General features: G+C 52.2%; 1 protein-coding gene across 3 annotated transcripts; it reads left to right on the top strand.

Annotated features, from left to right (window-relative positions):
- Nucleotides 1-377: 377 nt before the first annotated feature.
- On the top strand, nt 378-13,116 carry SELENBP1 (selenium binding protein 1). Of its 3 annotated transcripts, none has more exons than XM_060029855.1 (12): nt 378-454; nt 2,972-3,028; nt 3,174-3,286; nt 3,572-3,757; nt 4,425-4,545; nt 5,775-5,957; nt 6,237-6,415; nt 6,874-6,952; nt 7,048-7,169; nt 7,423-7,515; nt 7,682-7,800; nt 13,011-13,116. In XM_060029855.1, exons 1-12 carry the CDS (start codon nt 451-453, stop codon nt 13,033-13,035), a joined length of 1,281 nt encoding a protein of 426 aa, XP_059885838.1. In that variant the 5' UTR covers nt 378-450; the 3' UTR covers nt 13,036-13,116. The 3 variants fall into 3 exon arrangements, with proteins under 3 accessions (XP_059885838.1, XP_059885819.1, XP_059885829.1); XM_060029836.1 differs by lacking the exon at nt 13,011-13,116 and adding an exon at nt 8,000-11,664; XM_060029846.1 differs by lacking the exons at nt 378-454; nt 13,011-13,116 and adding exons at nt 2,202-2,224; nt 8,000-11,664.
- The last annotated feature ends 33 nt before the right edge of the window (nt 13,117-13,149 follow it).

Below are 13,149 nucleotides of genomic sequence, written 5' to 3'. Positions count from 1 at the left end.
TCACACAGGCACACAGACACAGATACACACTCATGCAGGCACATGCATAAAAGTACACACACAGGAAACACCCAGGTACACAGGAGCAAGCACACACAAACGCACATGCCCAGGCACCCACTCCACTAAAGAGAAACGTGCGCAGGCACAGCATATATCTGCACATGCACAGGCACCTGCGCACACACACTTGTACACACATACAAGCACACAGCCAGTAACTCAAACACAACCGCCCAGGCCATTTGAGAGCGCCCTGCCCAGGAGCTATCCATCATCCACTCCGGGCGGCGGCCGGGCCCTCCCCCTTCCCCGCCCACCCCCAGTTGGTGGTATAAATTCCGTCCCTTTGCCCCTTCCCCGCGTAGCCTGCCTCGGACACCAGCACAGCCCTCCGTCTCTGTGCACTCCTGGCAGACCCGTCGGGAGCAAAGCGCACCAGCAAGCAGCATGGGTAAGGAGGGGGGCTTCTGACAACCGTCGCTGCCCACCAATGGCCCGCCCCGCAGAAAGTGACAGAAAACCTGGAGGGGGAGCTGGTTAGGAGAGGGAGCGCCAGGCTCCGCTCCACCGGCCCCGCCCCACCCCCACCCCTGCATTTCCCAGCTTCGCCGAAGTGCTGGAGGCGTCTGGGAAGGAAGGCAGAGGGACTGCTGGGAAGGGTGACTTTGGGCTGCCCCCCACCCCGCCGCTCCCCAGCTGCAGCCTGCGGCCAGGGAGCCTTTCTGCAGCTGAGAAAATAAGGATAGGGGTACTTAGGAGGAGCTCTATCTCTCTGTCTGTTGCCATAGGAGACAGACAACCCTGATTTCAGCCCTAAGCCAACTTCTTACTGCAGGGAGTAGGGAACCCAGGCCTCTGTGACCAGGTTGCTCTTTAGCTACCCTGCCCCACCAATCACTTTGGGAGGGAAATCAGGGAGCCCCCCTCTCTCGCGGTGGGAGAGGGGCTGTTTCAGTGCGTCCCACCCTCTCAGTCCGCCAAGTCCTCCAACTCCCCCATCCATGGACTCCTGGATGTCAGGCTGAGGAAGAGTCTGCGTCTGGCTGGGAGTACTGAGGTCCTTGCCCCCTGTGGATCTGGGTCTTTTCTGGCAGAATGCCCAACAAACCAGCCTGGCCTTGGGAAAACCCAATGAGCTTTCCCTGGGCTCATCTCAACCCCAAAGGTGTTCAGAGATCTTGCTTGAGATGCTTAAGACAGGGGGAATGTTCCCCCAGAAAGAGGACTGATGCTCAGTGGGGCCCGAGTGGCACGCAGGGCCTGACCCTGACTCTCAGAAATGCTGTACGGGATGCGGCAGTTAGCGTGTGGGACGGGGAGATGGTGCTGAGGGGCAGTACCTCCTTCACACGCCTCTTTCATACCTTTACTTCTCTCTCAGTTTCTGGTTTTGCAGATTTTGCATCTCTGTCTTGATGTCTCGGAGTTTTGAATCTCCTTCCCCTCCGCCTCACCTCCTGTACCAAACCCTGACACAGCTTGGTCGTATAGCAGAACAAGTCTCCTTAATTCCTTTGGACTGGACCTCACCGTGTCCCATCCCAGCCCCAGCCCTCTCTCTGGGCACCAGGCACTGCCTGGGATTTCTGGCACGGCGCTACTCATATTTATACAACACCTCTCACTTAATAAAAGTACTTCTGAATACTTTGTCTTATTGGGCCTTCATAGCCACTTAGAGAAGAAGGTAAGATATTATTACCCCTTTTAGGTGAACAAAGGGGAGAAAATGGAGAGAGTAGATGTCACACCTGGACCTTGACACCACGCTTCTGGACTCAAAAATGCTGTTGCTGCCTCTCAGCCTCCTAAGTCACTTGGCCGCTGCAAGTAGGGGGACCTGGCTCCCTGGCTGAGTGCCTGAGCCCAGACACCAGTGGAGGCTCGATTCTGGGCCAGTAGCCGGACTGGCCATGGGACCAGGCAGGGAGGCAGTGTCAAGTCCTGTGAACTCCACTCCAGGATTTCTTTTGGCCTACAGCTCCCTCTGTTTATTCCTCAGCCTTTCCTCCTGGTTAGGCCGCAAATCCTGATGCTTAACGCCTGGTGGCAGCCCTCCTTCTCAGCGACTGACTTTGGTTCCTGACTTTGGTCCCGTACATCCACGTACTGGCTTCTCTTGCCAGACTTCAGGGGACAAGGAGGGCCACTTCCTACAGCTCTGGTGGGTGGGCCTCTGAGCTTTCCAGGGTTGGGCCAAACAACTTGCTTTACAGATAGAGTAAGTGGATGGGGCCCACCCAGGGGTAGAAACTGGTCTAAGGACATTCAGTTAGTATCCGTCCTGCAGCCTTGAACTTCAGCCTCCTCTCCCTTACCAGACCCTTGGTTATATAACCCAGGCTCTGGCCAGCAGCCTGGGGTCAGGACCCAGAGGGGAGGGAAGCAGGAAGTGTTCCAGCTCCTGGTTTAGATACCTTTCAGTGAAAGGAGCTGAACGGGCACCACCGTCACTCCCTGATGGCTATTCCTCACGAACAGCCAGGGTTTACGGGCTCCTACCGGGCAAGTACAGAGCTGCACACTTGACTGCAGCTTCTTGTTTCTTTCTCATAAAAGCCCATGTGGTCTTCTTATTACCTTCTTTTTACAGATGATGTGGAAACTGAGGCCAGGGGGGTTAGGTGATTTGCCTAAGCTCCCGTGGCTAGTCAGTGACCAGCTGGGATTGGGGCCCAAGTCAATGTCATAACCACTGCACCACACCGCCTCCCCTGCACTCACCCTTCTCCTGCCTCCCCTGGGTCCTGCTCAAGGGTCTGTGCACCTTCAGGTCATAGCTCTGCAGCTCTTCCCGCCATCCCCACACACTCATCAGGGTTTTGAGGGTCTGGAGGGGACCTGAGACAGTGCCCCTGCCTTGGCCAGTGGCGGCCGGGGGTTTGGGGGGCTCGGGTTGCAGCATGTGAGGAAGGAGCCTTCATCCTCCAGAGCGCGGTGCAGCCAGCATGCCCCATTGTTTCCACAGCTACGAAATGCGGGAAGTGTGGACCTGGCTACCCTTCACCTCTGGAGGCCATGAAAGGTAAGTGTGGGAAGACTGAGAGCCAGCACCCCCAGGAGTAGGCAAGCCAGTGCCTGCTACCGATTCCACTGCTGACACACACCCTGCCTTGCCCCGGGCCTCGTCCCCACCCTGCCCACCCCACCACCTGCTTTCTACCCTCTAGGACCCAGGGAGGAGATTGTCTACCTGCCCTGTGTCTACCGAAACACGAACACTGAGGCCCCGGATTATCTGGCCACTGTGGACGTTGACCCCAAGTCTCCCCAGTACTGCCAGGTGAGGTGGGGCTTGGGCACCAGAGGACCCTCAGACCCCTCCTCTAGCCCTGGCCCTGGCAGTGCCCTTTCCCTGCTCCATCTTTCTTCACCCTCCCTGGGTATGGTTGTTCAGGCTGTTCACTGCACAAGGGCACCCCCCCCACCACCCATGGGCGAGGGCAGTGCTGAAAATGAAGTCTGTGCTGTGCTACCGGGATGAAATGGGTCCAGAGGGCCCCTTCTCCGTAAGCGCGCAGAAGCGTGGTCTGGGTGAGCACCACCCCTGCCCGCTCTCCTATCCTAGGTCATCCACCGGCTGCCCATGCCCCACCTGAAGGACGAGCTGCATCACTCAGGATGGAACACCTGCAGCAGCTGCTTCGGGGACAGCACCAAGTCGCGCACCAAGCTGCTGCTGCCCAGTCTCATCTCCTCCCGAATTTATGTGGTGGATGTGGGCACCGAGCCCCGTGCTCCGAGACTGCACAAGGCACGTCTTCTGCCCTAGCCGGCTCTGGGCCCCTAATGTGCCCGCCACCCAGGGCAGCCTGTGGGCAAGGAAGCCGCCCCTAAAGCAGCTCCCTCCAGCTCTTGTGCAGGGTTGGGGCTCAACAGCAGCGAGTGGGGCTAGACTTTGGAGGAGAGTTACCAGGTGTGCTGGGTCATCATCACCCAGGGGCACCACAGGGGAGGAAGGAGGCTCTCGTTTTTCACTCCGAGCTGGAGAAGGAGCCATTTCTGCCCCAGCCAGTTAGGAGCCCAGGGCTTTCCTTAGGCGGGAGCCTCTGATCCTTCCTTTCAACACTTTGTTGAGTGCCTTCTTTGTGCCAGGCACTCACTGCTGGACGCTGGTGATACAAAGTTGACACTGGCGTCCTCCCAGCCTGGGAGGAGCTTATGGTCTCAAAGGGCTGTGAGTGCCCTCAAGACAGGCAGGGTGAGAGAAGTCCATGTTTTCTGCTGGGGAGTTATCAGTCTCTGTGATGCCCCTGCTGCTCTGCAGACTCAGTCTTTCCTGTATTCCTGCAGGGAAAATTGTGTCTATGTTTCAGAGGAAAAGAGGGTAGGGTCAGTAGATAGAAGTGTGGGAGGAGAGGAGTGAGGAATGGGGACTCCTGGCCCTGTAAGATTCTGATGCCATTCCTTACCCTTTCCAGGTTGTTGAGCCCAAGGACATCCATGCCAAGTGTGACCTGGGCTACCTCCACACCACCCACTGCCTGGCCAGTGGGGACGTGATGATCAGTTCCTTGGGAGACCCCAAGGGCAATGGCAAAGGTACCTGCCAGCATTGTAGGCACATCTGTGAGGGAAGCAGATCCCAAACTGAGGGAGGGATGGAATGACCTTCCAGGGAGAACCAGAAGGCAGGGTCTCATCCAATATTTAAACTATAGTCAAGTAACTTCAGTTGTTTCAATTATTTTTATGAAGGTGAACCTTAAATGATGAATTCACGTACAAGTTATAGTCAGAACTGTCTGCCGTGGGAAACGTGAGCAAGTACAGACATGGCCCCAGAAAACACGTGCATTTAATATCGGCCTTCGTGAGTTCATGAGCAAATCTCACAGTCCTTGAGATCCTTAATTGTCACAGCCACTTTCTCATTTATGGTATGATCAGAGCTTTCACATAAAATGTCTACTATGTGCCAGACACAACCTATGAGATAGATGCTACTGTGATCCCTGTGTTACAGATTAGGAAGCTGGGGCACAGACTGGCTAAGTAATTTACCCAAAGTCAGCCAGCTGTTAAGTCACAGAGCTGGAACTCAAACCCAGCAACGTGGCTCCAGAATCTATGTCCTAATCATCATGCTGTGCTGCTTCTCTCCCGGCCTTACGTATTTCACCAGAACTCCCCATCCAAGGGCTTGGAGTGAAGTATCAGTTAAGGTCATCCAGTTAAGGTGACTGCATTAGACTCTATTTAAGTGCTTTTTCCAGGAGATGGGATGCATGACATTCCTAGATTTAAGAACACTTAGGAGTAGACATCTGTTTACATTTGCAAAGAAGTGGCAAGGTGTCATGACATATTCAGCTGGGGAAAAACATAGTGGGCATTCATGTGGAATTACAGATAAATATAATTTTCTCTCTAAAAAAAAATGGAGTGAGTGAGCAGAATGGAGTCTAGACTCTGGCAGGAACTCTACCCTGAAAGTAGGAGGCTAGGCAAAGGAAGCACAGGGTATAGAGTCCCAGAAGGTCTTGGCTCAAGGGAGGAAAAATTTACCCTGTGGTCTGGGAGAGGGATGAACTTGATGGGAGGTAGGGGCATCAGAGTAAGTCCCCACTTCTTACCCGGCCCTCTGGGTGGGACCCTTTGGACAGGTATCCAAATTCAGCTCCTGAATTTAAGGATCAGGCAAACTCAGTGGGAGGAGGGGCACCAGGCAATGGGCTTGGAGCCTCTTGGACAGGCCTTGGGGGTGAGGGCTGGGTGCGGGTCGCACCTCCACCAACTCTACCTACCACCCTACTTCCTTCCCTGCTCAGGGGGTTTTGTGCTGCTGGATGGAGAGACATTTGAGGTGAAGGGCACGTGGGAGCGGCCTGGAGGTGCCGCGCCTATGGGCTATGACTTCTGGTACCAGCCTCGACACAATGTCATGGTCAGCACTGAATGGGCAGCTCCCAACGTCTTACGAGATGGCTTCAACCCCGCTGATGTTGAGGCGGGTGAGAATCCCCCACTCCCCGTGGGCTGGCAGGAGCCTGGTCACACGAACCCCTGCTCTCTATTCCAAACCCCTACTCTCCAGCCCTCTTACTTCCCTCTTGTGGACCCCAGACTCTTGCGGTGATGATACAGGATGTGCTGAGTGCTCTGACTACTCAAGTGTCCTTCTGATAATCCAGCCCATCTTTCAACCTTCTCCCCTGTGCTGTGCCCCAGCCTTGGCCCATGCCCTCCCGCCCTGATCCTGATTCCATCTTCCGGCTGCATCCCCACCCCAGGGCTGTATGGGAACCACTTACATGTGTGGGACTGGCAGCGCCATGAGATGGTGCAGACCCTGACTCTACAGGACGGCCTCATCCCCCTGGAGGTCCGCTTCCTGCACAACCCGGCCGCTGATCAGGGCTTCGTGGGCTGTGCCCTCAGCTCCAACATCCAGCGCTTCTATAAGAATGAGGTGACGTGCACTCTAGCCCTCTCCTCCTGGCAGTCCTGTCAGCACTCTGCCCAGCTGCCATAGCCATGACGCTCCCTTCTCCCTAGGAGTGACCCAGGCCTCCTCTGCCTGGCTCCACCAACCCAGACTTCCCAGGAATAAAAAACAAGGCCACCTGCCCTGCCTGCCTCCTCTCAGTCCTAGGCTAATTTCTCCCTAAGCCCTAACTGGCTATATTTATTTATTCATTCATTCAAAAAATATTTATGAGTCAGGCACTGTGTTAGGTGCTGGGAATACAGTGGTGAAGCAGACATGATCCCTGCCTCAAGGGGTTTGCATGGGGGTTAGACCCTAGTGGCAAGAAGGCCCTGCATCTACTCTCTCCCTGTAGACAGTATGCCTTGGCGAGACCCAGATCTGACACTCATTGCCCAGCTCTGACAGGCTCACCTCTCTGCCTCTTGACCCCAACGCAGGGAGGTACTTGGTCAGTGGAGAAGGTGATCCAGGTGCCCCCCAAGAAAGTGAAGGGCTGGATGCTGCCTGAAATGCCAGGTGAGTGCTCAGGGGAGTGTGGGAATCGGAAGGTTGATTCTCAGGCTGGGGAACAAGAATCTTAAGGTGCCTCTGAACTGCAACCCCCCACCCAGGCCTGATCACTGACATCCTGCTGTCCCTGGACGACCGCTTCCTCTACTTCAGCAACTGGCTGCATGGGGATCTGCGGCAGTATGACATCTCTGACCCGCAGAGGCCCCGCCTCACGGGACAGGTGGGTCCTAGCAGGATGGAGAGGAAAGGAGGGAGGAGGTAGAAGTCTGGGCATGAGGTGGAGGGTATGAACTGGCTGGGGCATGATAAGGGAGGTGCAGGAAAAGCAAAGATGGGGGCTGAGGGATGGTTCAGGCCGGGACCACGGGGAATCGTGGCTAGACGCGGGGAACGTGAGGGAGTGGGGCTCTCTTCCTGCAATGTCCTAACCTCCCACCACTGTCCTCCTTTATGCTGTGCACCTCCCCACCCAGCTCTTCCTCGGGGGCAGCATTGTTAAGGGAGGCCCCGTGCAGGTGCTGGAGGACCAGGAGCTAAAATCCCAGCCAGAGCCCCTGGTGGTCAAGGTGAGGATCTCTCCGCGTGCTCGTGGGCCCCTCAGATCTGTGCTGGAGAAGTATGGGGGAGGGGGCTGGGCAGCGGCTGAGCATGTCCTTGGGGTTTGGGTGGTGCCACTGATTCCCGCCTAGGATCTGTATGTAACCCTGGGGTCTGACCCCTGGTTTTCCTAAGGGGAAACAAGTGGCCGGAGGCCCTCAGATGATCCAGCTTAGCCTGGATGGGAAGCGTCTGTACGTCACCACGTCGCTGTACAGTGCCTGGGACAAGCAGTTTTACCCTGATCTCATCAGGTAAGAAGTGGACAGCCTGGGCTCCCCTCCCAGCCCTCCCCTCCCAGAGGGGTTTGGCTTTCTGAAGACTCCTTGGCTCCGCTTCCAGACTCTGCGGCCTCCTGGGGAACCCCTCTCCCTGCCCTCACACTTACCTAATTCTTGGGGGAAGGGGACGGACCCCCTCTGACCTCTTTCTTCTCCCTCCTGTTTCTACCAGGGAAGGCTCTGTGATGTTGCAGATCGATGTAGACACAGTAAAGGGAGGGCTGAAGTTGAACCCCAACTTCCTGGTAGACTTTGGGAAGGAGCCCCTCGGCCCAGCCCTGGCCCATGAGCTCCGCTACCCTGGGGGCGACTGCAGCTCTGACATCTGGCTCTGAAGTCCACTCCTTCTATAGCCCCACTCCACACCCTGCGCCCTCACTTCTGGAGGGAACCGGCTTCGCTCTGCTCTCTCAGTCCCCGACCCTCGGCAGCTTGTCCTCCCAAAGCCAAACTCAGGCTGTTGAAACGAATTGAGCCGTGTCTCTAGCTACCCACCACTGCTGCGAGCTGCTCACTGAGCTCTTGGAAATTATTTCACTAAGATATAAACTGGTGAACCTTTTCCTGAGATCCCCTTGTCTTTGGGGGCACCGGGCCTATGACTCCTCCTCTGCCGACCCTCTGTATCTTGCACGGGAAAGTCCTGAAGAGGACCAGGGTGTGGGATGGTTATGATGACTAGTTCATACCAGTGATCACAGCACGATGCTAAGGGCGCCAGAATCTCACTTTTATGGCCAGACAGAACCTGAAGATTATGGAGGTGGTCGTCACAAGGAAAGCTGACAGGAAGGAAGCTGTCAATCAGTGTTCCTAAACTTTTTTTTTGTTTTTTAATTCGTGCTTTCTTTTAATGAACCTAAAATCTCACCCACCACCCCCAGGAGGATGTAATGTGCCCCCTCACACACAGGAGATACCTTAGGCCCCTGACGTAGATGATGCCATCAGTTGAACACACTGTTCTGAGGAGGTTAGGTGTGTCACCTCCTACCTGGAAGACAGGAACACGATGGGGCAGGAGGGCTGGGAACGTCAAGGTAACCAACCCAACACACTAGGCCCTGGCGTTCTTGTTTCCTCACCTGGACAGTGTTTTAGAACCTTGCCCAAATCAGAGATGCCTCCTTTCTCTGCAGTAAGTCTTTAGTTGTTTATAAGAGGAATGGGATGGAAGTTTCAGGAACCTAAGAGACAGCAGCCAAGCAGTAATTCTAAGATAATTTTTTTTAATTTTTATTTATTTATTTTTGGCTGTGTTGGGTCTTCGTCGCTGCACGCGGGCTTTCTCTAGTCGCGGTGAGCAGGGGCTACTCTTCGCTGCCATGCGCAGGCTTCTCATTGCGGTGGCTTCTCTTGTTTCGGAGCGTGGGCTCTAGGCGCACGGGCTCCAGTAGTTGTGGCATGTGGGCTCAGTAGTTGTGGCTCGCGGGCCTTAGAGCACAGGCTCCATAGTTGTGGAGCACGGGCTTAGTTGCTCCATGGCATGTGGGATCTTCCCGGACCAGGGCTTGAACCCATGTCCCCTGCATTGGCAGGCAGATTCTTAACCACTGCCCCACCAGGGAAGCCCCCAAGCAGTAATTCTATTGACTTCTTTACTCTCTACCCAAGACAGTACCAAGTAACATTCAGGTATTAATCTACATTCTTTTCAGTCTTCCGCAAAGGTGTCTTTGTTTTAAACACTGGAGTAGTCTAAGACCCCCGAGATGGCCAGGCCTCCCCCAAGAATGTATTACACTTTCTTTCCCTTTGAGGTCTTTAAACATGCTCCCTGAAACATCTACCTCAACTCGAGTCCAATTCCCTCCTGCTGCCTTACCTGCCATCTGGGCCAGGTTGCCATTTCCCTGGGAAAGCCCTTCTTCCCTGACAGCTCCAGGTTAGGGGCCTCCTGCACTTTACCTCAGCATGAACATATGTCACATTATATTGAAAATCCCTGCTTCCTCCCAATACCCAGCTTGGATAGTAGCACATAGTGTGCCTTAATGAATAAGTGACTATAAAAGATGATTAAATTACAGGGAGCCTTGGGATTTACTGGGTCTTAACAGAAGTCTATCCTAGGTTTCTACCCTGTCCTTTTCAATAACCAAACTTCTTCAGAAAGAATTTGCCTTGGGACAAGCAAATAGTTGATGAGGAAAAGTCCTTTACAAAATTTCAGCTAGTAGACAGGAATGCATGGTCCTGGTGAGTCACCACGCCAGCACCCCAGGTGGTTAGGCCCCGGGGATCCGGCCCTGTGTGGAGGGGTAGGCATTAGCTCCCCCAATGTGTGAGAGCCTGTGGGAGCTGGATTCCATGTTCTGTCATTCCCCGGGACATCAACCACTGCCCCTAAATCGATGCCCACAACCCCAAAGCCCCCCCAACCTGACGCAAACACAAAACGAAAAAAACAACCAACCAACCAAACAACAAAGAATTTCAGCTAGTAAATTCAGAAGGAGTGACAGAATTTGGATAGTACCAATTTGTAACCTCTAATGACAATTGGATCCAGGCAATGATCATCAGTGGCTGCTAAAACCATTCAATGAAAGACTGAAATGGTGCTTCATAATGGATAGATCAGGCGACCAAACCTGAATACACTATTCAATCTTTACGTCACGAAAAGAGTTCCTCCTGTGACGTAATAGGAAGTACACAGCACCACCTATGAAGTATTCTTGCCAAAAAGCCAAAATTAATCTGATGAAGCCTGCAGAGCTCACAATCAGTTTACAGGAAATACAGGAGACAGAAGAACAAGTTTTAAAATCCTAAAAACACTATAAAGGTGAAATCATAAAAATGCAGAATGTGGGAAATTCTATAGAGCAAATGACCAGTTTCCTCAACAAATAAATTGAGAGAGAGAGAGAGAGCGTATAGATTAGAAAGATTTAAGAAACATCAACCAAAACCAAATGCAATGCAATGTGTGGACCTTGCTGATACTGATTTGAACATATCGACAGAAGAGTAGCCCCCACTCGTCGCAACTAGAGAAAGCCCATGCACAGCAACAAAGACCCAATGCAGTCAAAAACAAATAAATAAATAAATTTTAAAAATATGTATTAGTAGGCAATGTATAATAGCACCTAAGAACAAATTCTGAATCCAGGCAGCCCAGTTCAGATCCTAACTCCATCACTAACTGTGTAAACTTGGGCAAATTATTAATCTCTCAATGCCTCAGTCTCCTTATCTGTAAAATGGGGATAATCTATCAGATGATTATCCTATCTGATAGAGTTGCTACAAGATAAAAATGTAACATATGCGAGGCCCTTAGAACAATCCTCAGCACATGTTAAGCTCTATATAAATATTTGCTGTTATGATGATGCTTATCAGGCAATTTTTATTGTTACTTCTCAGGGCAAGGACCATTGTACGTTATTCAGCTCTGTATCCCCAGCTCTTAGCATAACACCTGGTGTAAATGAATAGTCAGTTGCCTGTTTTTCCCATCTCTAACCTCCCCAGCCTCCCCACTCAACCTCACCTTTCTACAGTGCTGTCAAAATAATCTCCCTTACATAGCTATGATACTTTTTCTCCCTTTGCTAAAGCTTCCACTTATTCTCTGCCACCTGCAAATTCCTAAGCCAGCATAATTTACCCCAAATTCTTTTTCCAGTTAAAGTGCTCTATATTCCCCTTCATACCAAACAGTGGTGTTTGGGGTATCTTTCCATCAGTCTATACCCATATTTGTATCTGAGCACCTGCAAATCTATGCAGTCTAGAGCAGTGTTCAAGAGAATGGGCTCTGGGACTTCCCTCGTGGTGCAGCTGTTAAGAATCCACCTGCCAATGCAGGGGACACGGGTTCAAGCCCTGGTCCGGGAAGATCCCACATCCCACGGAACAACTAAGCCCGTGTGCCACAACTACTGAGCCTGCGCTCTAGAGCCCACGAGCCACAACTACTGAGCCCACGTGCTGCAATTACTGAAGCCCGTGCCCCTAAAGCCCGTGCTCTGCAACAAGAGAAGCCACCACAATAAGAAGCCTGCGCACCACAACAAAGAGTAGCCCCCGCTCAACGCAACTAGAGAAAGCCCGCGCACAGCAGCTCGCAGCAAAGAAGACCCAACCCAGCCAAAAATAAATAAATAAAGTAAATAAATTTATTTTAAAAAAAGAGAGAGAGAATGGGCTCCGAAGGCAGACTGTCTGACTTTGGATCCTGATTCCAGCACTAATTAACAGTGTAACTGTGGACAAGTCCCTTCACCTCTCCAAATCTGTTTCCTTGTCTATAAAATGGAGGCAATAATAGTTCCTACTTCAAACCGAGGTGTTTAGCATTTGGTCTGGTATCTGGCACACAGTTAACAAATAAATTTTAGCTGTTATTAGAAAACCTTCCTGCCAGTATATCCTTATTTCCCCAACTCTGCGATCCTCTGGGTTCCCCCGCTACCCACAGAAGCTGGTAGTAGGGAAATGGAAGCTGCAAAGGGCGATGGTCATGAAATCAGGCAACACTGCTGTCCTCTTTACAAAAGCACAATGACGATGAGACTGGAGAACTATAAGTCAGGACTATAAATATACTGATAGTTTTGGGTGTAACATATCTGCTGTGCAAAACAAAATACTGTACTCCATTCAAAGGGTGGTTACCCTTGAGTCTGTGACCTCTGAAATTAGATGCACCGCGTGGTCTGTTCCTGCATTTTTCATGGCAGAGGGTTCATTGCTTTCATCTGATTCATGACCTTAAAAAGCCTTAACTAAGAGAGTGAAGAACCCTTGACCTTTCAGTACAATGTTCTCTGAGGAGAAAAAATTCATGTGGGCATCCAGCACCCCCCTGGGGAAGTTAGTCAGAATTCCAATGTTCACTGACTGCCTAACTTTGGGGATGCAAAGGCATTAGCAACTCTTTGGAAGGAGATAAAGTACACTCGGGAAACCTAGGAACACTACGGGCACTTTAGCTTAACGTGGTACAGCTACTGAGGTTTGGCGGCCTCTATCAATGAGGAATGTGAGCCTGTGTTTGCAGGTTTCTTGTGAGTGTCTTCATGCGTGTTGGCTGGTGAGGGCTGGGGGGAATGGTTCAACTTGCTTTTCATCAAAAGGGGATAATGTGAGCTTACAGCGAACTTCCATCACTACTACCTATAATTTTCTAGTTATTTTATCATCCATTGAATCTTTTCTTCCTGTAGCTCTGACGACCGAAGGCAAAACTGAAACACGGAAGGAGAAAGCAAAAGCAAAGAAAGCTCCAGAAGGAGGCGAGCACCCGGTCTTTCGTCCTGCGGTCCCTTTAAGAGAAGAACCTCTTGGGACCGGCAGTCCCAACCG

This window comes from Delphinus delphis, chromosome 1 (assembly GCF_949987515.2).
Source record: "Delphinus delphis chromosome 1, mDelDel1.2, whole genome shotgun sequence".
Classification (NCBI taxonomy): Eukaryota; Metazoa; Chordata; class Mammalia; order Artiodactyla; family Delphinidae; genus Delphinus; species Delphinus delphis.
The sequence above is the reverse complement of the archived record's forward strand: the minus strand, read 5'-3'. Positions and strand labels throughout refer to the sequence as shown.

Excerpts from the sequence above, each read along its gene's own strand:
- SELENBP1 (XM_060029836.1), top strand. Across the intron at positions 3,029-3,173 it reads ACCTCTGGAGGCCATGAAAG|GACCCAGGGAGGAGATTGTC; the intron begins GTAAGTGTGGGA and ends TCTACCCTCTAG. Across the intron at positions 7,170-7,422 it reads GGCCCCGCCTCACGGGACAG|CTCTTCCTCGGGGGCAGCAT; the intron begins GTGGGTCCTAGC and ends CTCCCCACCCAG.